The sequence below is a fragment of the Amblyomma mixtum genome, chromosome 5 (assembly GCF_055824585.1).
Source record: "Amblyomma mixtum isolate Tamu chromosome 5, ASM5582458v1, whole genome shotgun sequence".
NCBI lineage: Eukaryota > Metazoa > Arthropoda > Arachnida > Ixodida > Ixodidae > Amblyomma > Amblyomma mixtum.
Window position 1 is genome coordinate 110,142,324 of NC_143016.1, and position 27,071 is coordinate 110,169,394.

Sequence of the window (27,071 nt, forward strand, 5' to 3'; positions counted from 1 at the left end):
TGACATCGCACAGTACACGGGCATCTAGAATTTCGCCTCCATCGAAATTTGGCCGCCGTGGCCGGGATCGAACCCGCGTCTTTCGGGCCAGCAGCCGAGCGCCGTAACCACTCAGTAGCCGCGGCGGGTGTTGCTTTAGTTATGACTTAAGTATAGGTATGCAAGACGAGGCGCTTGCTTCATGTGAGTTCTAAAGATTCACGTCGTTTGCTGCATAGAATTTTTTTAAGCGTTCACAGGCTTTTTATTTTTTTTTGCATTACATGATTGAGCACATAGAGGTATTGTTATATGAGTATATGTCCCACTAACTGCTGTCATGACACGCATGTACCTCGCTTTGTAGCTTGAATGCGCTCTGAGTTGAGAGAGTGAATGAGGACCTACGGAAAAAAGGCAACAACCTGACATTGCGCCACTGTCAGCCAAATCATATTTCTGACAAAACAGGATAAAACAGGGGGAATGGTGAAGTTTGCTTGTTAAAGAGTTTTAAAAATCATTCTACCGCGAAATCTCTAACAGTGTTTGTATTCAGGTTGCGATACTCACGGAGAGTGGCTATCCGGGTCACATTATAAGTCTTGCTGCAGAGGACTGCCTGAAGCTCTTAAAAAAGGAAAAGATTCGTCGTGGTACTACATAGCGATGGTTCAAACTCGCTTGCTGCAACTGACACTGGTAAGTTCGATGAGCGTTTATGACTTATGTGGGTTACGCTCTCTGTGTTCTCGAAAACTTGCTGGCACGATAGTTTCGTGGCCACAATGCGGGAAATAGCTATAGAAGTGTTAAATCTCTCACCCTCTCTCCAACGGCTTTCCATACACTTCCAAGTAAAAGGTGCTCTCACAGTGTTGAAGATAAGCTTCTTGAGTAAGCGCTTCCAACAGTATGGGTTTGTTCCTAGTCCTCCTAGGTACGGCCTGCGCTCAAATAAGGGCCACCGTTTATTTTTGCCGTTTTGGCGGGGTACGATCCTTACACGGAAGTCGCGTTTTCCGGTCAATGCTCGCACTGTATTGTTGGGAAATTGTGTCACGATGCATGCAGTCTGACGATACGAGTCTCATTATCATCATCAGGTTCTTCATCTCCATCCCTGTCGCCGCTCTTCGGGCCTGACTCCTCACCACCCTCCTAAACGAAGTCATCTTTAATTGCATCCATTGCATTCTAAATTTCTCTAGCTTTTTTCTTTAAATTTTTCTTTAACTTCTTTAAGTATTTGACAACAATGTTCATTGACACCGTATCCCATGAATTCAAGATCTGCGAGAAGACATCACGAATTCAATCTGCTCTTAGCGGTCATGTGAGGATCACTCAGGGGGGGGGGGGGGGGCATACATGAGCTTGGCCCGTAGTCCAGTGCATGCGATATTTTAAGGCGAAAGCTTTTCATAGCTCATGAGTGGCGTGGACGGCAGTTTCAGACAGAGGCTGTCCGCAAAAGTGTCCGCTTGAACTGTAAATCAATGAAGAGGAAATTTGGGTGTAGGTGGGAACCAAACCCGGCCAGCCGGAGTGCGAAACTGGGGCGCTGCCAGTCCACCAAGATTGTTTCTTTTATAACGGCATTTATTACAATGATGCGATGCTTTATGGACATGAGTTATTGTTTGAAGTTGAATAAAGGCGCGTCTAGAATGCACAATTCTTAAAAGCGTATATTCGAGATATGCACTAAGCCCTGCATGAGTAATTATTAACATGTTACTTACAGAGTCACAATCAAACGAGTGCCAAATTTTTTCCGTTTCGGGTAAATTTCCTCTGTGCTTTGCGCACAGCGCACAGTTGTAGCGCCATCATGCGGCACCCACTGAAAACCCCCTAGCATTGCACGGCGCTGGCCCACCAGATGGCGCAAGTGGCGGAGCGCGCACAGCTTTCGCATTTCCGCTCATAAGGAGACTTAAGTGCACGTCATAAATTTTTACACGTTCTGGCGACCTCGTGAATTATTAAGGACGTCTGGTTTCTTCTCCGACAAAACGTTGAGGTCGTGAGGATATTTCATGTTTCTGTCTAGGCAATCGCCAATAACCTGCAGGTTTTGGTGTTACTGGGGCACTGACCGGCTATGTATCCCGCCTAAACATGAAAAGCTTCGAGAGCCTTCTGCTGCTCCTGTGTTGTCGTCACCTCGTTGTGTCCTGCATGAACCTTAATGCACGCAATAACTTTCTTTCGTTGCTGTAGAACAATACAAACACTTACATGCTCACAAAGGAGAAAGCCTTAAAGGGGCACATGCGGTCATCATAAAAAGGAAGGCAGAAAATATACTCGCCTTGTACTGTGTTCGCAAAGAGCTATTCCCCAGGAACTATAAAGAGCCAAAAAGTGAACAACCGTCGATATTAATCGTCACCGCCTTTTGTCGCATGAATTTCAATAAAAAGACTCACCGCTTTACATTTACGCAATACAATGATGGCTTCCAGTTTTTCCATGTGTACAAACGGCATTTTGCAGCTCTCACCGCAAATAATATCAGAACTATAAAGAAGGTGTTTTCGCAGTAGTAAGTGCATAAAACGGCAGTATGAAGACCTTTCATATTACTCTGGCTGGAAACATTTGGGCTCTGAATTTGTTTAAATATTTGCGCACGTATGGCATAATAACTTCGATACCTCCTATAATGAGACATTTTAGCCGTAGAAGTTTCGGGGTTGTCTGTATGAACCATTTGAACTCCTTTCTCACATTCTTAGGATAACTTGTACAAGATTTTTGTCCGACTTATTCGAACTCTGAACAACCACAAAGTTAGCTTGTCTTGAGTCTGACAATTATAGTGGCGTTGAATGACCTCTAGTCTCCCAGAGAAGTTGGAACGTGCCTAAGTGCGCCCACTAAGCAAACAGGCATAATGAAATGGCACTAAGGGTAGCGGTTCGCCCTCTTTGAATGCTTCGAACAGGTTTCGCAACGGCCAAGCGCGTCGGAATCTCTGTGGAACTTACTAAACTGAGAATTCGCCGTACAGCACATCCATCCATACGGGATCCCTGCACTCGCTCATTGCTTTTACGTGGCCAGTAATGCCTGTAGTCTCAAAAAATCCCTGTCACACTCAACCCTGTGGCAAGCACGTTAATTATGACCGATCTTTCTCTCTTAAGAGGCGGTTTTGTTAGATGATGATCTTGCCGCAGAGAACGTGGCAAGTTTATAAAGCTAGATTCGGATAATGAACAGACTATGCGGTGAACGTGGGTGTTGTCTTAAGAAACAATAAAAGAAAACATTCATAGAGCAATTCTCTACATCGAACTTTTAGTTTTACTCTGGCGGTATTGGTATTTGAAACATTGGTTAAATTCGTTAAATTAATCTAAACTTTGAAACAGTGCGTGAGACAATGCGTCCACGTAACGTTCATTTCGATTTTTAGTAATTGGAAACTTCTGTCGAATGGGTAGCGGGACTAGGTTCGCGTGTTATATATCAGTTCGGACACTTCTTTCTTCGTTATGTTCTTTTGTTTAGGTCTTGTCGGCTTACGTCCTTCCGTTCTTCGGTGCCTGCGTGCGTGGTGATTTCACCGAGCGGGTGTTTTCCCAGCTGAAGGCGCTGTACGAGTGCGAGCAGCGAGCGCTACTCGACGCCGAAAGCAACGATAGTGGTGAGAGTGGGACGAAGTTTCAGTTCAGGCTGATTACGGCTTTCAACCGATAGTGCATGTGCTGCAGGCTGTCGGAACGACAGGCTCTTTGATAGTTCCTTATCTCAAATCTGGTCAGACCCAACGCTCTTGAGAAACAAGGTTTTAGAATATCGTCACCTTGCCTTGCTGATTTATAATTGGTTATTCTCTCAATGCACAGAGCCTTTGTGCCCCAGGAATTTCGACGGCTGGCATTGCTGGCCTCCGACAGCACCAAGTTCTATAGCATGGGCGCCGTGTCCGAGTTATCTTCCAGGACATGTGAGCGGATCGAGTGAGTGATTGTTCCCGGCTCTTTTGGCTTACGCATGTGGACGCTTAACTAGCAGTTCATATTGTAATCACTAACCTGCCATTCGGTTGGGTGATGTGTTCGTGCTTTGAAAGCTGACCTATGGAGGCATGCATCTTAGTAGTCGAACGGAGAGAGAGAGAGAGAGAGAGAGAGAGAGAGAGAGAGAGAAAGAGATAGAATATATACTAAGGAAAGCTAAGATGGTGTCAAGGAACTGCACCAAAACTAGATTTTTTTCAAAAGTAACTGAAGTACTTCTGCTGCTCTTTTTTCTGACCGAAAGCTGACTGTATGCTTCCGTAGTCTCTCTCTGAGATGCTTCTGCGTGCGCCAATCTTCCATGGTCGCAGAAAGAACAAAATGAGGCAATTAATTATTTTTTTAAATATTATTCGAATAGTGGTATGCGCAGACAATATTAGATCCTTGTTACGTGCATTTATCGCTTAAAAGTCTCGTTCAGAAAGTTACATGCATCCGGAGGGGTTTCGGATGGGAGCTAATTAGGTTTGCACGCCGTCAGATAAGCGTTGCAAATTAACGTTCTCACACCAACGCAGGTTTTGCCACGCGTCACTGCTCAAGCTATGGTCTATGGGACGAGACAATGGCAAATTACACATCGTGTACAACATCCCAATATCATGTAAGCTTTCCAAATGACGGCCAGTGCATGAATACTGAAGCTGTGCTAAATCACTACCTACTCCTACTTATTAAACACGGGTTATTAAACCTACCTACTTATTAAACTGTGGGGCGGCCACAATCACTGAGTTAGCGGTCTATACCACAGGCCCTCGGTTATGTGCAAGGCTGAACCAATGTGAACGTCAACTGTCTTGCATGGTCAATACTGTGGACAATGCAACTTATGAATAATGTGCTCTTGTAGGGGGAGTTTCGTTCCGTTAGTTCACTGCTGAGAATAATATTTTTTTTGTATATGTGGAAGTGCGCAGAGACTGTCTTCTTTGTGGTAATTGTTGCTTCTATGCACTGCGTAACTCTAATAATGTAACCGTCATATGTTCCCTTATGCCTAAGTAATCCAGAGATCAGCAATCCTTGGATATTCTGAGAAGTGGCACTGTATAGACTACGGTGGCGAAATGACAGCCTCCTTATAATACACCCATAACAGGAGCTTACAACCTCTGAAACGCAGGGGAAAGTTCATTTTTTTTTCCAACGGGAAGTCAGCAATCAGTTATGTACACGGCAGATGCCGTAGCTCAGTTCGTCAGATGGTCGAACACCATACACGACGTGTGAAGGTCATCTGTTCGCATACTAATGTTGGCGTGTGGTTGTCTTTTTTGCGGCTTTTTGTTAAACTATCTTCGATCGAAATAATTATTACCACCCCAATTTCCTTACAATGATGGGATGCGCACATGAAAGAATCACAAGAAAGAAGACGGCGGGCACGGGACGGGAAGACGGGAAGATGGGATGTCCGCATTCCATCTTTCTAATGCAATATGAACCAACTTGCCCAACAACGCATTCTGCTGAACCCAATTTCCTGCTAGGCTCAAGAGCGCTTCCCTTCGTTTCAATGACTGCTAGATTCTCCCTTGCGTGGAGCAATGAAACGAAATAATTTTAATCTGTGAGTGAATAACTTTTCTGTGCGATGGAAGCCTATTATATATCGCTATAGTCGCCGGATATTTACACTATGGTGTGGATTATATTAATCTGATTTAGCGCAAAACACACAACAAACAAAAGAAAGGAGCACACAAGACGAAACGCGGGTGCTCTGGGTTCCTTTCTTTTGTCTAGCGTGTGTGTTTGCGCTAAATTAGATGAATATAATGACTGACTAGCCCATCAGTTAACTCTTCGTAGGTCTGAATTAGCGTGCACACAGAAAGAGATGTTTCGCAATCTATTTCTGCGAGCGCACAAAAAAGGATCCAATTTGTGCCACAAAACTTGACTGTTCACAATACAATCCACTGGGTACAAGAACACCGAGAGGGTTACAACCTAGAGGGTCATAACAGTGAGACTAGGAAAGCATATAAGCCCAACTAATGCGAATATCGTGTTATACTTTTGCTGGATATTGCCAACAAGTGTAAGTACTCATGTAACACTGTACAACGGCCAGCTGAGGCAGATAAGACCACGTAACAATTAAGACCACACAACGCCTCACTCCAATGTGCAGCGAGGTGCTGCACTGCCAGCGATTAACGATTGAGACGCAGAAATGGTTTGCGAGAGATCGCTAGGCAGTTAACTTATACACTGACAGCTTGTTGTGAAGACAGCGCGTCTTAACCAACGTTCCTCTCCACGTTCCAGGATCCTAGTCTGAAGTTTCTCTATGGTATAGCGGAAGGCCTCGGACACTACGTTCCGTGGGAGCGAAGCTCGCTGCGTGGAGAGAACAGGATGTGGCGGGATAAAATCGACCGCTTTAAGCACTGCCTTGGATATATGCTGCAAAAGCCAGCACTGCAGCTCGGTAAGTAAACGGTGATATTAGAGGTCTCGTGTGCTGCCTGCACGCTTACAGTGGGAAGTTAGTCGTTCATAGTAAATTACACGCTTAAAAACAACCTTTAGTGGTATTTTCTTAGACATTGACACCCATATTGCGGGCACAGTTAGACAGATAGGTTCTGCATTTGAAAGATATGCATGGAAGTGGAAATTTTCTGTTACTTTCATTAAACTGCATTTTGCTGAAACTCATTAGAAAGCAACTGGGTTCTATATATAATTTATTTTTCAAGTTCGGTCTATAATTCTCTGCTTTCATACCAATAAAAGTATTTTTTGTGCCTATAGTCTTCCCGAAAAACCTCCATCTTCTCGACTTCACCAGCATGTGCCTGGTGCATGTCCTTGCACTCTGGAGTGATGCGGCTTCGGTTGTGCCTGGGACAAAAAGAGTAATAGTTTATTTTAAGGACGCGGGCATGATGGACACCCTTTGATGATCTGGTGTGTTGGTGATTGCGCTAGTGTTGTGTATGCTTGGTTTCACTTTTTCCTTTTCTGCTATTCCCTTTTCCCACCTCTTTTTCACTCTCATCCGGAATAGCAAGCCAAGTTAACCACCAGGCACACCTCTCCTGTATTAATTAAGATATCTCTCTCCTTTTCTCCAACTTCACAGTCACTTGTGGTGTCTATAAAAGGAAGCCTGAAGACGCTTTTAGCACAGTGGCGCGCGACTTGATAACAGCGCTCAAGCCCCGTACACAAATATTTTTGTTCCATTATTGATTAATTGTGCGTTGACTTTTACGTCAACGCACATTTTCATGGTTTACATTCTAAAAAAATTTGCACCCTTGAAGTCTTTTCCAGAACCTGTCAAATCAAACGTGATATATGCTCTATTATAAGGACTTAGTGTCAATGCATGCTGTCCTGAACTGATCTCGCCGTAGATGACAACCGTTCAGTGTGTTACCGTACATGGGACGGCTGGACTTGCTGGCAGGACACCGCGCCGGGTCAGACAGCCTACGCGTCCTGCCCGGGCTTCGTGGCTGGATTCAGTGCATCGAGTGAGTGATCGACAATTCAGCCAATGTGTTTTTCAAGCTGCTTAACTATGGTTTGGAGTTGTTTTAAGTTGGCACAAAAACGGGCCATTCAAATATATAAATTCAGGACATTACAAACAAAATGTAAGAAAATATGAAGTACTCAGGTGACTAGACAAAAAAGTGTTAATTATTCAAAGATGGATTTATTTTTCTCAGGTACAGATGTAAGAGAATTCGATAAATTTTTGCGTCAACCTTTTTCATCTTTCTGCAACCTCGAAGAAAAAGTAATAAATGTTAGTTCTGTCTTAATATTGTTGTACGTGAGGGCTGCTGTGGATCTACTTTTGTTTTGTCGCACTACTGATACTGTCGAAATGTAATGACCCAATTAGGTGGTGGTGGTAGGAGCCCAGCATTCTAAACAATATGTTTTCTCAATAACCCTCGGAGAAAATACCAGGTTAATAAACATAATCACTTCCGCCGCAGAAATCAGCGTTCAGTCTGATACATGTTAAAACAGAAGCTAAGGGCTTGAGGGCTAGATCACCTTGAAGTGAAATTATTGCGCACGTCTGATTCTTAATATTTTAACGTTGATATTTCGGGTAGGAAGAAACGAGTTTTTGTGACTGACTTTCCACAATACCGCGAATCGACGTTTGTGCTGACAATGAACTAAAAATAGCCAGTGCTAAGGTTCGATGCGTAGCGCACGCATCTCCAATGAGAGCCTTTTTATGCTGCGCTTTGCTGTACTACTTTAGGCAATGTACACTTGACTTCGATGCTCAGTGTGGGGTCTGCGCAGACGGGTTTCCCGCTCGGCATCGAGCAAAGCAAGGTTCCTCTGCGGCGTCCATGGACTTTTTTTCTTCTTTCTTGGCGACGCAGCTGGGTTTCACGCTGTTCAGCGCGGCAGCGGGCGAGAGCTGCTTCGTGGACCATCACTTGGCAGAAGCACAGCTAGCAGGCGCTTGGCGCCGGTTTTATAAAATAGGACTCTGTCGCGGTGTAGTTACTCTGTAGGCGCTCCCTTTCAGAACCTAAATACAGTAACCCTACCCCAATGAAGCGTTCGACATCACCACTTCATCCTCTTAGCTTTAACCTTGGCTACGCGATGGCTGTGGAGCCGCGCCATCTCAGAGTCCAACCATCTGCTTCTGTTTAATTCCATCTTAGGCCGTGCGATGGCTCTGGTGTCGCGCGAGAATTGTCGCCACATTACTGCTGATGGTCGCTCAGAGTGGGTGGGGGCTGTAAAACGTCTCTGGCATGAAAACCGGTAAAGCCAAATTAAGCAGCTAGAGATCCATCGGTAGCGATTACTACCTTAATTCAAACCCGCTGCTCTCACTAGCCGCGGAACCTAGACGTATCCCTGCTTTTCTTCAAAGGGAAAGCCGAGAAGGTGTGCACCTTGAATGGCACCTGGTTTCGGCACCCCGTTAGCGGCAACGTCTGGTCCAACTACACAGCCTGCATTGACGAAGGCGACCTCCAAGTATGTAGCCCTTTCAGGTCTATTTTTTCTAGGTGTGTTTGCAAAAAAAGAAAGAAACGCGAATAGTTATTGCTGCTCTTATACATATCTTTACGGTAGTTAGTTGCAATCTTCGCAGTGCGCACAAAACGAATGAGTTCCTTGTGTTGGACGTATATGGTATTTCGTAGTCAATTGGAAAACGTTGCTAATTACTTAGTGAATAGGTTTGAGCGGACAATTAACATTGCCCCGGGAACCATGTACACTCCGAAGAGGTCAGACGACAACGAAAGACGTAAAATCATAAAAAAATAAAAGGTCACCGGTCACAGAAGAACCTGGTGCTCAGCGAATCTGATATGGCAACGTCCTCGGCACTTTGGTTTAACTATTGCATAAAGCGTGCTCTCACCCGTGTTGGAGCCATTGCATTTTCACATGTTGTAACCGCACGGGTTTAGAAGGCATATAATCAGCACTATTTTGGTCACTTTGCAAGTTTACGGTTGGTCAGTAAAAATGTTCGAAATTGATGGCTCATAAACGAGAACAAAATGCAACAGCCATTCTAATCCTACTTGTGAATTAATCAGTGATTAGTATAGCTTCTGTTTTTCCAATGGTGACGAGATATTTTAAACCAGATGTGTTTGCTACGTTTTAAGCTATTACTGTCTATTTGCACGCGGAGGATCCCTTTGCCGAAAGTTGTCCTTTGGGCACTGTAAACCATCTTATATCTTGAATGTCCACCAACAGATTAGGAAATAGGCAATAGAGAATTCATATACTACAAACGAATATTTGAAAAATAATATGACGTCATGCGGACTGCAATTTTTTGAAAGTGCGGGCTGAAAACGAGTAAGAATCGGGAAAACTTGCACGAGACTACACCTTGTCCTTCGCCGGGCCTTCTCCAGCAAAGAACCCTCGCTGGTAATAAAGCAAGATTTGAGATTTCTACGCCTCTTTTACCTGAACTAGTTCGTAGCTATGCTATTGCATTGTTGAGTTGTGTTAAAAAAATGTATTGATTGTTGGCGCCCGTTTTATGCGACTCATCCCTGCTGTGGCGATACGTGTTTGCTGGTGAAACTGATTTCAATGCTTTCATTTCGCAGTTCCGAAACTTCGTGAACTTGTTATATGTCATTGGGTACACATTATCTTCGACGGCTCTGCTGTTTTCGCTGTTCATATTTTGCTACTTTAGGTGAGTGTGACAGCTTTTTTTCAATTGTTGCGTTTTCGCATGCGTTCCCTCTTTCGATAGCTCTGAGATTTCTGACCAAAATTTGTTTAGATCACCCAGAGAACCAGAATATGCTTAGAGACTAGAACACCATCCAGCGGCACGTCTTCCAGTGTGATATGAGGTCTTTCAAATTATTTGAGCGTGTTTCTTTAGATGGATGCCCAGGTAAATCTGCATGAATAGTCGATATCAGGCCTCACTATTTCTACGAGAAGAAAATTTGTTTTGAACATCGTGTAACATTAAGTTCAAAGGTCACATTTGCAACCTATCTGCTTGCAAGTTTTCTAAAATACCGACAGAACAGGAGAAAAGTAAACGAAGGAGAAAGTTTTTAGTCAGCGGAGTTCGGTTTTTAGCTGTTATTAATCCTCTGGAAGCATTGCGACAGTGTTCTATGGCCTCGCAGTGTTCGTAGGCAGCGCCATCGCTACGTGTGCGCAGTAATATTATCCCGCCCTTGACAAAGGTTTCTGATACCTCTGCTCATTTTCAGCTGTCTCTACAATGAGACAAGAGAGGGCTGAAATGTACTTTCTTTAAAGGAAAGAAACCGGAATGACAGGACGTTTAGGAATGTGTAATGTGAATGTCTGAGCGTTAGCTGTGGTGTGAGAATAAAAAAGCCGGGGCGAGTACTTTTATCCTTGTTTTGTATCCCTACCACTTTTCCTTCTCTCCTCTCTCCTAAAAGTTGGGAGCGGGGTTTCTCTCTTTTTACTTGCCACCTGCCAACCGAGGTAGGTGGCTCTACGAACGCCGAAAGAATAATGTTACGTGACGGCAAGCGATGAAGAAAGGACTGCATGACCGATGGCGATGATATGATTTAATGTCTGCGAGCCTAGCACGAGCGCTCCTGCCCATGCCACTGCCCGCTTCGTCGTCTTCTAGCCCGTCACAATATCGAGCATGGTGGAACCTGCCTCCACCTCGTTTCAAAGGGACGATCCGTCCGTCCGTCCGTCCGTCTGTCCCTCCCTCCCCCCCTCCCTCCCTCCCTCCCTCCCTCCCTCCCTCCCTCCCTCCCTCCCTCCCTCCCTCCCTCGTGTGCCTCAAAGGACGTGTGCGTCAAAAAACGTGAAAAGCCTAGAGAGAAATCAGACACACAAGGAGTCACAGAGAAGTGCTTTTCGTTTCCGGTCGCTTTTAGCGTCGCTTAACCAAAGGACTAGCATGGTAAAAATTTCGAAGATGCAGGTCTGAAAATAAGATTTCTGCATTTCTCGGCCACCCAGACAGCTGGTATTCGTTGCAGCCGATGTCGTATGCACGACCCCTCATGCATTCTAGCTTTTCAGTTTACTCGCTTTGCTGGCCAGAGGGGAAAAATGTTTTTTTCTCGAGATCCTTTATCGTTAAGTTCTTCATCACACATTTCTGGATTCATAGAAAGGCAAGACATCAACTGTGTGACGTGTAATGACGTGTCTTTATTTAATGAAAAAATTTACTTTACATTCATCGTGTTAGCCAATGTAAAAGAAAACGCTACGCGGGAAAACGTTGAAGTTATGAAGTAGTGCTTAGAAAAACACACTGTACAGCATCAGCAGCCCGCGATGCTTTCCTTTGGGTCAAGACTATTTGTTGTACGACTCCAATTTGACTGCTGCTGTACTGGCACGGCTTTATTTCAAACTGGCTTCAGACTAACCTCTATTTCTCGTAATACGTTACGACATCTATGACAAATTCATAACTGAGTGTCGCCTAAATAAATGTGATGCTACAGACATGTCCCGCTGTCTATGAGCCCTCTATGCATTATTAGCGGCCTTCTTAAAAAAGTATCGATGAGCGAGCTGTAACTTGCATTTCATGAAATATCAATGAGGTGATGAAGAAATAAATCAATTTTATCCTACTTGGTAACGAAGTGAATAGTTATGCACGGAAAACTTGAATGTTATCTAAAAAATTTAAATTGGTTCCAGAAAAGTCATCCCCACTCTTCTTTGTCTGGCTCCAGCTTCCTTGAGCAAACGTTTGTTCTTATTTAGTTCTAGAATATCTCTGCTCAGGTTAATATCCGCACAATAAATTACTTTACAGGTCGCTGCGGTGCAGAAGAATCACTATCCACAAGAATCTGTTTCTATCGTTCATTATCAATAATCTCTGTTGGATAGCTTGGTACATCCACGTCATTTCCGATCCGGATGTAATAGAGCGAAATCCTGTGAGTACAACGCAATATATCTTTTTCATAACGCACAGAAATGGACGTTTGAACATAGTACGTCATATATGTGTTGAAATAAAGTCCTATCAAGTATGGAACGTAATCTCCTTTCCTGGCAGATCTGGTGCCGAGCGTTGCACGTGGTTACGCAGTACTTTCTGCTGTGCAACTATCTGTGGATGTTCTGCGAGGGCTTCTATCTGCACACATTGCTCGTGGTAGCGTTCATTGCCGAGGAGAACACACTAACATGGCTGTTGCTCATCGGTTGGGGTAAGTCATCTACAGTCGCGCGTTGAATCGGCCAAGTCGTTGATGTGAACAATTGTTTTTAAGATAATATTTCGGAAAGAAGCGAGTGCTTCATGTCACGGTGTAAAAAGTAATACAGTAATTTAATCCTAATTGCAAGACAGAAGTTATGACCGGCTAGCGAACACCGGTCAAAGAGAATTCGAGGGCTGCTGAGAACATCGGTGCTTGATACTTTCATTAACTCCTGTACAGAGCCATCATCAAAAAAATGATGCATCTGGCTTCTAATTAAAAAGATTATATTTGAGTAAAAAAGGAACCAATGGAGTAATACTACATCCCTATAAAGTAAATCACATTCATTACCATTTCCAGGAAAGAGAGCTCGAGACAACTAAAACGGGCGGAAAAGAGCTATTCTGAGCACAAGTTTCTGCAGAATAGCAATATCGAAATACCGGTTGTTTCGCTCAAGAAGTTCTGCACTTTTTAAAAGTAAATTTTTTGAGTGACGGCACTTTTTTGGCTTAGAATTGTGAATGGTGTGGCGCATCAGAATATAGCTACCGATGTGCTAATTATTGATTTAATAAATAATAATGAATAATAACTTTTCATCTGTTACTGTTAATATTTTATTTAATGAGGGGCGTGTCTCCGACCTTAAATAATATATACATCAGTTTTTAAAATTTCGAAAACGCAGTTTCCTCTGCACTGTGTACCAACAAATTTTGCCCACGTCGCGATAAAATACACGTGCTTTCGAAGAGCTTGCAGGCAAAGGAACACCCTCTTGTGCCCGTAACTCGTCGAAACAGTCGAGATTTGTGGGGTGACAGTGACGAGGGTGACTGCGTTTTCGAAATTATAAAAACTGATAAAGATATTATAGCGCCACCGTATCGGCACGCGGAAGAAGACGAAGCGGTGGGCACGTCCGGGTCACCACTGTTGAAGATTTGCGGGGTCGCAGTGGAGCACCAGAGCAAGATGACCCGCGTGGCAGGCTTCTAGTTCCGAACAGCCCGTGCCGGGCGTGCGCTCCGAGCAAGCGCTGTCCATTTTATTTTCCTCTAGCGCGCGCTGGTACCGCCGATCTCAGCGCCTGCGCTTTATAGCGTCGCCGGGCGCTAGAATATTATTCGCAGTGTGCTGCGCGCCTCTAGTTTACTTTCATTCCACCTTCTCTTTCTTTCACAGAACTTTCCCAAATTTGTCTGCATGTCTTACGAACTCTAAGTAAAACATCTTTCAAAATCGACAGATTAGATTCGAGCTTTAGCTTTTATGAGTCCTTCATTACGGACGTGTTTTCACAGGAATGAAAGGGTGCATACACATAAGGAGCTTTGCTTACGGTTTTGAGTTTACCCATAACAGCTTTCAATAATTATAAGTGAAACACTTTTCTTAGTTTATTTCCGCAAAGATCACTCTGCACTAGAGTTCTTGAAACTTCACTGTTAATTTATCTAGCCAGGAAAGGAATAAATCACGAGGGGATGCTGAGAAGTTCCTGGCTTTGCGCCCTTTCATGTCGAATTGAAAAATTAGTTTTGCTGCCGTTCGCAATTTCGCGAGGGGCCGAATAGCACCCACCACCCTCAGGATTCTTGCAAAAGCAGGCCAATCTCCCAGAGAGGTCGAACTAATTTGGGTGCCGTCCCACTCGGACAATCCGGGGAACGAGGCAGCTCACAATAAAGCCCGAGGTTTCGTCAACAGGGCAGGGAGCTCGCCTTTTTATCCGGGGTTTACGAGAGACGGCATGACCTCTTTTCATGACATATTACACCTTGAGCAGGCAAGTTTATCCCCCTCCGGCTAAAACGCTGTCCAAAACACAAGAAACCACGTGGAGAGGGCTTTAGACGCGCTCCCTGACGAATCCCGCGCTACTGTCGCTCATGTACCCCTCTCAATACGAACCCCAATGTTGCCGCAGTGGCGAACGCGCCACTTACGACCACATCTTATGGGACTGTAGGGAAGAGCTGCCTCCGGCGGAGCTAGTACAAATCCCTTCTCTCGAGCGGTGGGAGGCTGTGCTGGCCAGCTCAGACCCGAAGACGCAAGTCCGGGCCGTCGAGTGGGCCAACAACGTCGCCAATAGTCACGGACTAGCGGCCACCTAACACGGCCCTCCGATCACCAAGCTCTTCTTGACGAAATAAATGTTTTCCAATCCAATGTGCCATAAAGAAAGCTTATCTTTTTATGTAACTGTGCAAGTATCAGATGTTTCTTGTTTTCATAACTATTTTTAATGTCAGGTAGAACGTGAGATGGCAGAGGCACAAGCTAGTTTCACGCATGTATAGTTACGGTTCATGATGAAGTTTTTGTTTCTACAGGGAAAGTCTGCAAAGGACATTCACAGTGAGATGTCACAAACACTAGGGGAGAAGTGTCCCTTCTACTGCACTGTCAAAACCTGGGTTGCTCGTTTCAAGACTGGGCATTTCACTGTCGAAGATGAGCCCCGTAGTGGGGTACCCACAACCTCAACAGACCCGGCAACAAGCGATTCTCTCCACAAGCTGATTTTTGAGGGTCGGCGGATATCCGCCATAGAGATAGCCCAGATACTGGACATCTCACTGGAGCGCGTTGGTTTTATTATTACCGATATCCTAGACATGCGCAAGATTTCAGCGAAGGGGGTGTCGAAATGTTTGAACAGTGAACAGAAGAAGGCTCGAGTTGAGGCATCCAGAGCTGTTTTGACCCATTTTGATACTACAAAAGACTTTTTGAATAGATCAGTGACTGAGGATGGAACATTGCTCCACATTCATGATCCCGAAACCAAGGAACAGTCAAAGGAATGGCTCCACAGTGGTCTCCCCCGACCGAAGAAATTCTGCGCACAGAAATCGGCCAAAAAAGTCATGGCGTCCATTTTTTGGCACAAAGATGGAGTTTTGCTGGTAGACTACCTACCTCAGGGCAGTAGTATAAGCGGATAATATTCTGCCGGCCTCCTCGACAAGCTGAAAGGGGCAAGTAAGACGAAACGTTGGGGGAAGCTGAACAAAGGAATCCTTTTGTTGCAGGACAATGCACCTGCGCACACGTCCAAAGTTGTGGCTGTCAAAGTGAAGACTCTGGGTTTTAAATTGGTCCACCATCCCCTCTATTCATTTGACCTGGCCCCTTCTGACTACCATCTGTTGTCTAACTTGAAGAATCATCTGAAGGGTCGTCATTGCTGCTGCTGAAGGCTGGTCTGACGACCTGTCGCATTTTTTATTTTAAACGAACTAGAAAAGCAGAAAGAACGATGCAACAAGTGCATGAGACTCAGGGGAGAATATGTTGAATAAATCTGCACTTTCAAAACTCTGGCTACATTCTTTCTGTGCAAAGCCAGAAACTTCTCAGCACCCCCTCGTATTTTGGCCATTGCGATTTTCTAAGTCATCTATTTCGCTATGGGGGAGGCCTGTGTAGTATCCCTTCTGTTCATCACTTCAACAACATTTTCTTGAACCGCTACTGGGGTAAACATACTTAAATGACGTTTAACGCTATAGAGCATCCCTTTGTACTGTGTCGTTCGGAGTTGACTGTGTCTCTTGGGCAGCGACTTCGACACGTTCTGGCAAGTAAGCAGCATTGTCAGCATGTTCATTTCAGATGGGCATGAATTGGCTTCCACTTGCCCATAGCAAGGGATGCAAATGTCCCGAATGAACATAAACGAATATTTCAAGATAGATTGGCAAAGTAGAAGATAAAGGAACCTGCTTTCATTACGATTCCAATCGCCAGGCAAATATCTGTCGGCCTAGATTACTGATAAAATGTACTTCCTGACGTATTGCCAGTTTTTCTCCTGCCATGAAAACTTCTCATAAGTGGCTTCAGTGGTTGTTTTACACTGCTGACTCTCTTCTCGTTGGTGACGTCACTCAAGGTTGCTTGTAGACAGACGTTGTGATGATCACACTGGGCAGCATATCGATTAAGCATTTACTGCCCGTAATATATTGTAATCAACTGCTTGTTTTATGTCGGGCTTGTGCCACCAAGTTATTCATTGCGTGCTAACGCCAAAACCATCGTATGGCTTAAGCGGGGAAATCGCCCGTTACAGCTGTTGCGCATAAATTGTTTTTCACCGTCCACCTGTTCTTGTGAATGCATATATGGTATTGCGACTGATACAATGCTGTCAATAAATTCTTAACTAAGGCTGTGGGAAAATGCTTGCCATTCACAGGATTCCCTGTATTTCCCACCATAGCCTACGCCGTTTTGCGTGGCTTAGATGTGGAAGCATCAGATATGTGAGTGTGAAAAAATTTTTCTTTATATTGCATCTTCTTTTACGTAAGCACAGATAGCACCTGACGATAACTAGGGAAAGCATTTCTGAGGTATATATCAATGATGTAACCATGGGAACCAAACTGAGTCCTCGCTCCAAATTACTGTTTTTTTTTCCTCCGAGTGCATCTCGACGCAGAGTGTGTTAAGCTGTTAGAGGTCAAACCAAAAGGGATCGATCGAGCGCCGGTCCTGTTCTCTTTTCTTTGTCCTTCGTCTTAGCGCTGTTTTTTCTCAGCAGTATGTACCAACTAGTTCAAATGTCCGTGTTATTGAACTTTTCTCGATAAAATGCAAAGCATTACATTCGCCAAGCAACGAAGTATTAGATATGTTTTCATACCATACACGTGAGCTGATTAAGGTGCTCGCGACGATACCTTAAGCAAATTCTTATGCGCCAAAATTTTCCGCATTAAATATCTTTATGTCATCAGCATGAATAACAAATTAAATCACAATACATATTACTTCTGCTTTACATGAAATTCTTTGGCCATGTAGAGTGCTGATTTCGTCGATTGCAGTGCACCAGTATGTGGTGTTTGCTATGATTCCTCGTTTTTTCCCTTAATTGCGTAAGAAATCAAACAGGCTCCGATGAAGGCAGCAAGGAATTAAAATAACGGCATGTATTCGTAAGCATTCAATGGTTTTTCCAATGCATGTGCTATCGCGATCAAATGTTTACGAGACACATACTCTCGGAAAAAAGTTTATTGTAGCTCTGACTGGCCACCCAACCGCGCGGTTATTGTCACCAGCGGATTGAGCATGCACATGCCGAAATATCTAGACACATTTGAGACGACTGGATTATGTGACTGCGCCAAAATAATTTTTCCTTCCGCTGCCTCACGTCCCCTTTTGATTGCGATCGCACAGTATGCCCTACGGTAGCTGATTATTCAGTTTTTGTTTTCTGTTTCCAGCCCAATTGTTTCTCATAGGTTTTTTATAAATGCTGCCATCACTTCATTATAGGCCTGCGTGTATTGTGTTCTGTTATGAAATTTTAAATTGCAGTGCTTGTTTCCTTGCTTTTGCGTAAATGATCTCGTCATTTATTTTAAAATTTCTGCATCTGTTCTGCACCGCTACCCCTGTTATGGGTACGGAGACCTCGTCAGGTGGAATGGCCTTTTGTCTCGGTTCCCTCTTTCTGCATAAGGAAGAAAATAAACATAAACTTAAATAATGGCTGCTGCGTGATGCCGTATAGAATATGTTTCAAGCGTGCTATTTTACTCTCTTCATTTTAAAGGTGCTGGATCGAACACGACGTCTGGTATACTTATATACTGAGCGTTACTGTGGGCCTTTCAATTATGGTGAGCGAACTTTCTTTCTATGAAAAAAAAAAAACATCCTTTTTTTAGGCAACTTTGAAGCAGAAATTACAAGCGATGACGGAAGTAGCGCTACTGAAATATTTATACAGCCCCACCTTCACTAATGGGAAATGCATTCAGTTGTTTATATAGAATGAAAATTTATCGGATTGGGACAAATTAGCAAAACGGTCACCATTATTTTTAACACTAGCATTTGTAGTGTCCTACATGAGACCATGAAAACTCCCTCTGACCTCTTCTTCCGCATTGCAGCTTAGCAGAACTAGCAATACGCTACATATTGTCTCCTTCCAGAAGTTCCAAATCACGCTTAGTGCCAGCAAGCACAACTGAAACTGTTTCCTGCCGTCAAGCTTGGCAGGTTGACTAGCACGCTTCGTCCGCCTATTCTAACATTTATTATGTCTCTTCCAAACCATTCATCCTCATTCTGTAAATATTTCGTTTCTCTTACGCTTGCAGTTTAATTTCGCATTTCTTGTGAACATCGTGAGAGTCGTGGTAACCAAGCTTCGTGTCTTGCACTCTCCCGACAATCAGCAGTCCAGGTGAGCACTCGTCTGGTTTGCTAATCTTAAAACCGTGTGGCGTAATATAGGTTTTAGAAATGACGTACGTATTAGTTGATGGTAGCGCATTTATTTCGCTCTGCTTCATCATGCTAAGAATCTATGGGCATTTATACTTTATACTTTTAACAACCAATACACAGTGTTAGGAACTAGGACTAGTGCCTAAGACATTTTTTTTGTTTATATATACTTACTGCCAGCCCCACAACGGAGATCGCTGGAGTCGCAACATAGACGTATAAACTTGCTATACTAACAAACGCGACTGGTCCAAACACGCAACACATGTAAAGTTAGAACAGGTTATATTGAACAAAAATAATTGACGAGCAAGATATCAAAAGATTTATTTCAAAAGATGACATCATGGTCTTACATGCGAATGAACACACTGCAAAAGGGCGCTAAAAAATGCAAAGTATGAATAAGCGCCACTACAAGTCTAACACACTGCCGGGCCGGAATTACCGCTTAAACAGACTAAACACTGAGCAATGAATCTGAGAAATATTTTTCATACTTTGATCGCTCTGGACAAGAGAATATTTAAAACCATCATATCTGGCCATTGGAGGAGTAATATACCGATGGCAAGGATACTCATTAGTTCTAGTGGTCGTACCTGCGAAACTCGAACAGAAATGTGTTTGCGCATTATCGACATGAAATTTCGACGCTGAAAATTTCTAAATCCTCCTCTTGATTTAGTGGTGCTGAATAATATTGCCGCAGTCTTTGACATAGCTCTCTTTCTAGCATAGTGCCTACGGCAAATGAGATATTGAGTATAACCTGCTCAGCACCGACCCTGAAAAGAGGCGAGAAAATCAACTCACTTCTAAATTTTTATTAAACACCTCGTGAATAGTACACACAGATAAAAATTACTCAAAATTTTGGCGCATTTTTGTTTAGAAAAAATTGGGTACAGAAACTTGGACATTAGTTGCCAACTGTTCAACGAAGTTTTTTCCCAGCAGGCACATAAATACGTTGCATTTGGTGCATCGCACCCTGGTTTTACCTGAGCAGTTACAGTTCCTTCAGCAGATCGCATTCTGTAGCGTAAAAAATTGCTGGAAGTTATCAAAGCAGTCATTAAGGACGTCTTGATTAGGCGGATGTTCTGGCTTTGCATCCTGTTGTGCAGTTAAATGTACGTTTCTTACAGTCCCCCTTCTGTTCTGAGTTGGATTACATTTGATCAGTGATTCCGCTGTGTTTCGCTTGTACTGAGGGTGCGAGAAAACTTCTTTTTGCGGCGCGTTTATAGCTATATCAATCCCGCCGAGTCGCGCGAGCCAGAGCTCTCCATAAAGAATATGACACTTCAGAGGATGTGCGCTGGGTGGACGCCGCATGTAGTCCAGACCGTTCAGTAGCTGTGGCTTACCATCCAGCAGCCCCCCATTTACCCATTTCATAGACCCCCCTTGTACCCCGGAAGAAGCAGAGGAAGCAGCTATAGCAATAGCCATTGCCCAAACCTATGCGGCTTATATACTTAGCGATTCCAAAACAGCCATTCTTAACTTCGCCGGCGGACGCGTCCATCCCCCCGCGTGGCAGATATTGAGAATGTGCACCCTAAGTCCCGATAGGCGTATTGAGCTCCTGTCTGTGCCGGCTCAATCTGTCAATCCCGGAAATGAGGCCGCCGATAACACAGCCCGAGGACTTATTTGCCGGGCAAATGGCGACCCCAGCCGGGATTTCTCGAGGGAGCGGGCACACACGTTCTCAGAACTGACTCAACAAACACGCCTTGCCCGTCGACTCTATCCCCTTCCCCACCCCCGCTTATCCCACTCCCAACAAATCCTCTGGAGGCCACTCCAGACCCGAACTCTTCCTACCCCTCAGTGTCTATCCTACTTCCGCCATGTTTCCCCGGAGTGCACTCTCTGCGGAGAATCGCACGCCACCCTGGACCACATCCTCTTCGGCTGCCCTGCCGATCCTCCCCCGCAGGGACAGCCCGGCATCGGAACATGGGAGGAATGGGAGGCCCTCCTTGCGTCGCAGGACCCGGACGCGCAACTTCGCTGTGTGAACCGGAGTGCCAGTGCCATGGCCCTACGTGGCCTGGACACATGCGCGTAATGTGAGGGCTGTGCGGTTGCCCTGAGACCTTGCACGGTCCAAACTCGCTTGGTTAATAAAGTTTTCCATCCATATAGCTATACCGTCCCTAAGGTTTCAATCCATGCATTGTAAACAGCCATGCGCAGAAAGTGAGCGAAAAACCTCACGGTCCACTTTATGCTTCTGATTTTAAGTCTGTATAATGAAATATTAGATATTTCCATCAGTTGCACACCTCCCATGCATTAGTTATATTCTGAGACGATGGCTGGTCGCGAAACGGCAATTTTTCTTTTCTGATCATTCGACCTCGACTTGCATGAACCCATCGGACTAGTTCCCACCGCGCTGGGGAGAAGAAGAACAGATTTGTTATCCTACCATTTAACAAGGTACACCTTTTTATCCTGACGTACAAGGTAGGCTGAGTCACCAAGATTCATTGCAGTTTTATTCAAATATGTTCTTGTGCTATTATAGCCGTATCAGTTTTAGACCTTGAAAGTTTCAATATCTTCTTTTTGATTTATAGTGCTGACTGTTAATATCACAGTTTTTGCGATTATTTCCAGCACAGAGTTTACGGCAAATAAGATGTTGAGTATAATTCTGCATAGCTATATGTCAATCAATAAACCTATGATTTTCTAAAGTCAACGACGTTCGGTTTTACTACTGTACACATTGCCTCTCGCTGTTTGTTTTACTTCATTCTTCATCAGGAAAGCAGTTCGAGCAACCATCATCTTGCTCCCTTTGCTGGGCTTGCATTACGTCCTGATCCCTTTCCGGCCACATGGCGGCGGCGGCGTACTGCTCGTCTACGAGGTCATCTCAGCTATTGTCACGTCTCTGCAGGTGCCGTCATCTCTACGCAGTTTTCTTTAATCTGTTGATTGGCGTGATGTGGGGCTAAAAAACCAGTGGCAGGTGAGATGATTGTTAATAATTGTATTGTGAAAGAAACTTTTTGCTTTCAGTTTAAGAACCTACAGAGGGCATTCGCTTGCTACAGAGTAAAGATGATCATTTCGAGGCTGAACGGCACTGTGACTTGATGTTATTAATATCACGGTGCGTAGGCGAACACACTGACAGTCCACTGGAATTCCGATTGGCTCTTTAGTTCTTTTTCTTTTATTCGTGCCCAGTACTGCAAGCCATCTAATTTTTTTCTGTAGCTAAACTTCACTATGCCATGCACGGGAGCATAGCTAATTGCTCTTGTAATGCCTTTTCGCGTTTTCGTTAAGGAGGACCACGGAAAAGAAATGAGCAAACTGCCATGCCTCTAGCAAAAAAAAACAATTGCCACCTTTTGGCCGTTCTAGACAGCGTAGGCTGCCAGATGGTGTCGCAGCAATACATCCGTGTTCGCGCTGTAAGCATCCCTTTTGCACCTGACAGTACAATAAGCGTGTAGTACTGGACCACAGGTCCTTCAGGCCAGTTGGCCTTTGGAGCCAAAGTACATCGATCAATGCCTTTGCAGTCACTAGCAGTGGGCGTGTGGATAAATGAATAAAGGCAGCTAGCCGTGAACGCTAGCCCAGGTCGTTCACGTGTTTTGTTTCAGTTTGTTTTGTAGCGCATAGTCAGTGTGACACATCGGGGTATTGTTGTTGCAAGACACATGCTTTGTGTTTGGCTCTACTCACTTTTCAGGGTCTTTGTGTTGCGGTTTTGTTCTGCTTCCTTCACGACGAGGTGAGTGGGAAAATTGCGTGCACAAAAGTGGCATGCAATAAAATTCATTCACAAAACATGTTCTGGCGATCTCGGCAGAGCAGTACGCATCATGCGACGTTGCATTTTTGCTGCCAACTTTAATATCGAGTATCGTGGCGTTACAAAAGAAAAAGTAGAACGCTGAAGATAATAGTCTATCACACCTTTCTCTTAATGAAGGCTTTGAGACCTAATCTTCCGAGGATTTTTGTGCTGCCAGTTGTTTCCAAGCAAACGAAGTCGTCCGGGAAATAATTTAATGCTGCATTACAGTTATTTTTTGGGATATCGTATCTGCTACATCAGGGTCTCCTAAGGAGTTGTTCAATGAATATTGCTAGTTAATTAGTTTTCTAGCACAGTGTCCACAACATCTCGTTTAAATGCGGCGGTCATCCTATTGATATATAGTTTTCATTTTCGTACTCAAATTCATTCCCTCCCAGTGTCTGCCATCAGCGAAATACAAATGTTCAGCTGATTTTGAGATGCATGCTCTCAGTTAGAGTATTACAAACTTCAAGTTGAAGGAAGTCCGTGGTTCCTCCGTGGCAAGAAGGAATCAAACATTAAAACATCGTTGCTGCAGGGTGGCGGTATTTGGACATAGTCGAAGCGCCAGAACATTGGTTAAGGTGCACGTTTATAAAACCCAGGCGCTTGAATTCAATCCGCGACTTTTGGATAAGGAGTGCCTGAGTGACGACAATATTAATTTATGGTCGTCCATGTAAAAATTTCCTGCTGCACCATCGCACGCCGGAGCGCAAACGGAAGGACTGCTACGAAGAAAAAATTGTCCCACATATGCACTATCGGAGTAAAGTATATACAGACGGCAAATCTTGCCACACTTAAGCGGAAGAACTGTTCCGTGTGATTTGTTATATATATAAGGCTATTTTCGGTCCATGCTTTACTTTAGAGGAAAGTTCTACGAAATTCTTTTTCACCAAAGAAGAAATATCTTAGGCAGGAGACTCCAGGAGGCATGAACGGCAACTTAGTGCATAGCTGAAAAATCGACCTTTGGCGCGATACCTAAAAGTGGAGGAGGATGTCATCTTGAAGTGTTTTGATATGTGGTTGGGAAAGGTTCTGGTCAAAAAGAGACGCAGGCACTGTGCTGCTGGATCACCTCCAGACATCCATGGATCTTTTTGTTCTAGGCAGCAAGTTAAAAGTGACCATTAAATACTTAAAAGCATGCGCGCATAAATTTAGTACGACGTTAATAAACTGGCTGTTTTATGCCTGTTTTTACGCGTTATAAACGAAGCTATTATCTCTCGCGACCGTTTCTTTTCCGGCAGCTACTGCCAAAGCCCTGTTTTTCAGGCCACCCATTTTGTTCTGGCGTCAAAGCAGATTACGGAAGGAGCTCAGAAACTACTTTTAATGACTACGAGAGATTTGGGAACTACCATAAGCCTTCTTTTCCGAAAAAAAAAAAGCAGTTGGGGGCTGATGGGTAGAGATATTTGGTGCAGAATGTTACTGTGCCTAAAATACGTACATAATTTCCATAAGCTTTCTTTCTACGTTGTGTCTAGTCATTGCACCTTAGTGGCTGTCTGTGTTTAGAAGACCAGAAATTTTCTCAGTTCCCAGGGCTTTCAAAATGAGAAAGTGAAATGAGGGAGAGGTGCAGTTGTTTCCTCCACTGATTTAATTTGTTTCATGAAAGATAACAACACCGCAGCACATAGTTGTGTTTTTGTTTCAACATGAACGAAAACTTGTTTTTTTTTTTCTGCTCAGGTCGTAGCCGCCCTGCGCCAGACTTATTCCAAACGCCTGAGATTCAGAACTACGGATCGGACATTTTATGCGGATACAAGCGTGACTGTGAGTTGCTCAACTACCACAAGCGATCCTGTTGCTCATAGACGTGTCACGGGTTTTACATCTATATATTGCATCTACTATTTTTACGTCTATACACGAAGATTGCATGCTTTAGTCCAACTATTTATTAGTGCGGCTTTAACAACTGCAAGCAGTCAGTGATGTCCAAGTGATGCGAATGAAACTGAAAGGCGTAAAAATTGATTTAAAACATGTTTAATTTAAGCTTAATGTTAGGCCACTCACTTTCATAGGGGGCGGTTACTAAGTGGTGCAACTTCGAGGGTTCAATTTTAATGGCACGTATTTGGCGATTTCTTAAATTCATGCCATGAAAAGTGCATTTCTCTCAGCTACTCTTCACAAAGACAAATTATTGCTTTTTACTCAATTCACCAACCACTGCTAGACTAAAACAGCTTATCGCTGAACCTTTTCTTTGCAGTTTGTACCGAAGCGTCCGTAAAACGGCCGAAGTCCCTGAATGCCGTCTAACATTCGCAAGAAGGAGCTGGGTTTCAAGTAACAGCGTTCTCGCCATCTCAGTCTTTCTTCAATTTGGTTCCTTCGCATTGTTTGACTGCGTGTCAGCGTTTACCACGGCCCTACGAGTGCTGATTTTTTTTCTTAGGGATGCAGAAGACAAATGGCTCTTTCCTGCACGACTTCTGGCCAGAAAAATAAAAAAAAAAGCAATAAACACAACCACAAAAGTCGTACACCTGTGGTGGTCATTTCTTAGCATTGAGGGAGAGGTGTTAAGGGGAGAAAAATGTCAATGTGGGTAGTTAGGCGAAATACGGATATGTGCGCTAGCATGACATCAATTGTCGTTTAGAGCTGCGACCTACTAGGTGACTCGAGGCCACCACTTTATAACTACTACAACTTCTGCCGTTTAGCTACGGCGCAAGCATCATTCCAGTTACGGTCTTCTCCTAACCGCTGCTGCTCATTCCGCTTAGCTCGGAGCGCTTACAGGTGTTCCGCCTGATTAGCGCCCTTGGTTCCCGCCTGGTTATCACCGGCAACAACTTGACCAGTAAGTCACCAGGTGGGCAGGTGAGCAGTGGCGCATTGGCAAAAGGCGGGTGCTATGGCAGGTGTTGCCTCTGGTGGTACTTGGATTGCTTGGGTTGGGTTGCGACCCAGGTTGCCCTTCCCGAGCAGCCTCTCACGTATAAATGGGCGGCCGCTTGACACGGTGGCAGGTTGCCCACCACCCGGTGGACAGATGAGCAGCCTGCCAGAAAATAGGCTTCAGACAAACAGAAACAAAAAAAGAGACGAACACACAACCCCGATATGCAGGGAATGACCACTAAACTATACGTACTATACGTATTAAACTATATGTACTATATTAAACTATACGTACTACAGTTTCTACCCGCGCTTGGTGTCGCGGTGGGTGCTTGGAGTCGTGGTGGGTCAGGCATTCACATACGGAGTACAGAAAAGTGAGTCGAGGGCTGCTGCATGTCATGTAGCATCCACGGTATTGAGTGGGGAAGAAGCGGTTTGTGTTGTAGAGGCTCGCAATAGTGTGCGTCTGAAGCTTGGACCAGGCTGTGGCGTCCACTCAGTCCAAGGATTTTTACGTGTGTGCAGAGGGGAGGAAAAAAGTGGTCTTCTTTCTATGCCCGAGGGAGTTCAATTTTAATGCCTTAGAGTTGTCTATTGAGAGCAAAAGCCCGCTGCGCCGCTACGGCCTCATTGTGTCGAAAGAAAAGAAAGTCTGCATCTTTGCGACCGTGCCGCCATGACGAATTCGATACTGCAGGGAGTTTTCAAAAATCACAAAGAGCCACTAGTGTCTGACGAAACAAGAGTAAATCTCAGAGAGAACACGGAGTTTTATTCTTTGACTCTGAAACGGAATTGAGCGAAACAGCGAAGATTAATTTTTTCGAACACCTCTTCCGCCGTGTCCTCCAACGCGCCCAACCATGGCAAGTGATGCTTACCTAGGATTGGAGTAACCGAATGCGTCATTTCCAAAGAAAAAAAGATGAAAGAAAAATGAGGCCCACGTCTGTTTTCTGGTCCTTTGTTATTTTTTCCCGCATTTGGCAAGCTTTTAAGCTTAGGAACAAAAGGGCATCATAGCGCATCCATTTAGATACGGGTGACAGACAACCAATACGTCAATCCATAAGAGTAACTACAACAACAAAGTGTCTTTTGGAAAGAAAATCAAATGAAATTGAAATGCACAGACTCACGTCTTCAGCTTCGCGGAAAGTCTGAGGCCCTTTGATGGCCAGAGTCGATGCGTAGTGCAAAGACGCCCATACCATCTTGGTGAAGCATGCGGAAGCTAGAGGTTCTGACCATGTAGGTCAAGACGCGGAGCCTTACTGAAGTAATTATTAGACCAGATTTTTTTACCCTCGCACGCAGGCTGCGGGCGCGCTCCTATTCTCGACACCAGTCGCCATCTGTCGGCGCGCGCGGCCCGAGGGA

The 27,071-nt window shown here is 44.4% G+C and overlaps 1 protein-coding gene across 4 annotated transcripts; it reads left to right on the forward strand.

Annotated features, from left to right (window-relative positions):
• Window positions 1-626: 626 nt before the first annotated feature.
• Window positions 627-25,250, forward strand: LOC149343359 (calcitonin gene-related peptide type 1 receptor-like). 4 transcript variants are annotated; one of them, XM_089542373.1, is made up of 17 exons: window positions 627-681; window positions 3,502-3,637; window positions 3,840-3,953; window positions 4,535-4,620; window positions 6,294-6,456; window positions 7,391-7,510; window positions 8,896-9,002; window positions 10,109-10,200; window positions 12,298-12,424; window positions 12,547-12,700; window positions 16,911-16,977; window positions 18,282-18,348; window positions 18,835-18,920; window positions 21,752-21,887; window positions 22,695-22,736; window positions 24,519-24,605; window positions 25,051-25,250. In XM_089542373.1, the coding sequence occupies exons 1-17, from the start codon at window positions 649-651 to the stop codon at window positions 25,069-25,071; spliced, it is 1,638 nt and encodes a 545-aa protein (XP_089398499.1). In that variant the 5' UTR covers window positions 627-648; the 3' UTR covers window positions 25,072-25,250. The 4 variants fall into 4 exon arrangements, 3 of the variants coding, with proteins under 3 accessions (XP_089398499.1, XP_089398502.1, XP_089398503.1); XR_016282705.1 differs by lacking the exon at window positions 25,051-25,250 and having other exon boundaries at window positions 21,752-21,959; XM_089542376.1 differs by lacking the exon at window positions 22,695-22,736.
• The last annotated feature ends 1,821 nt before the right edge of the window (window positions 25,251-27,071 follow it).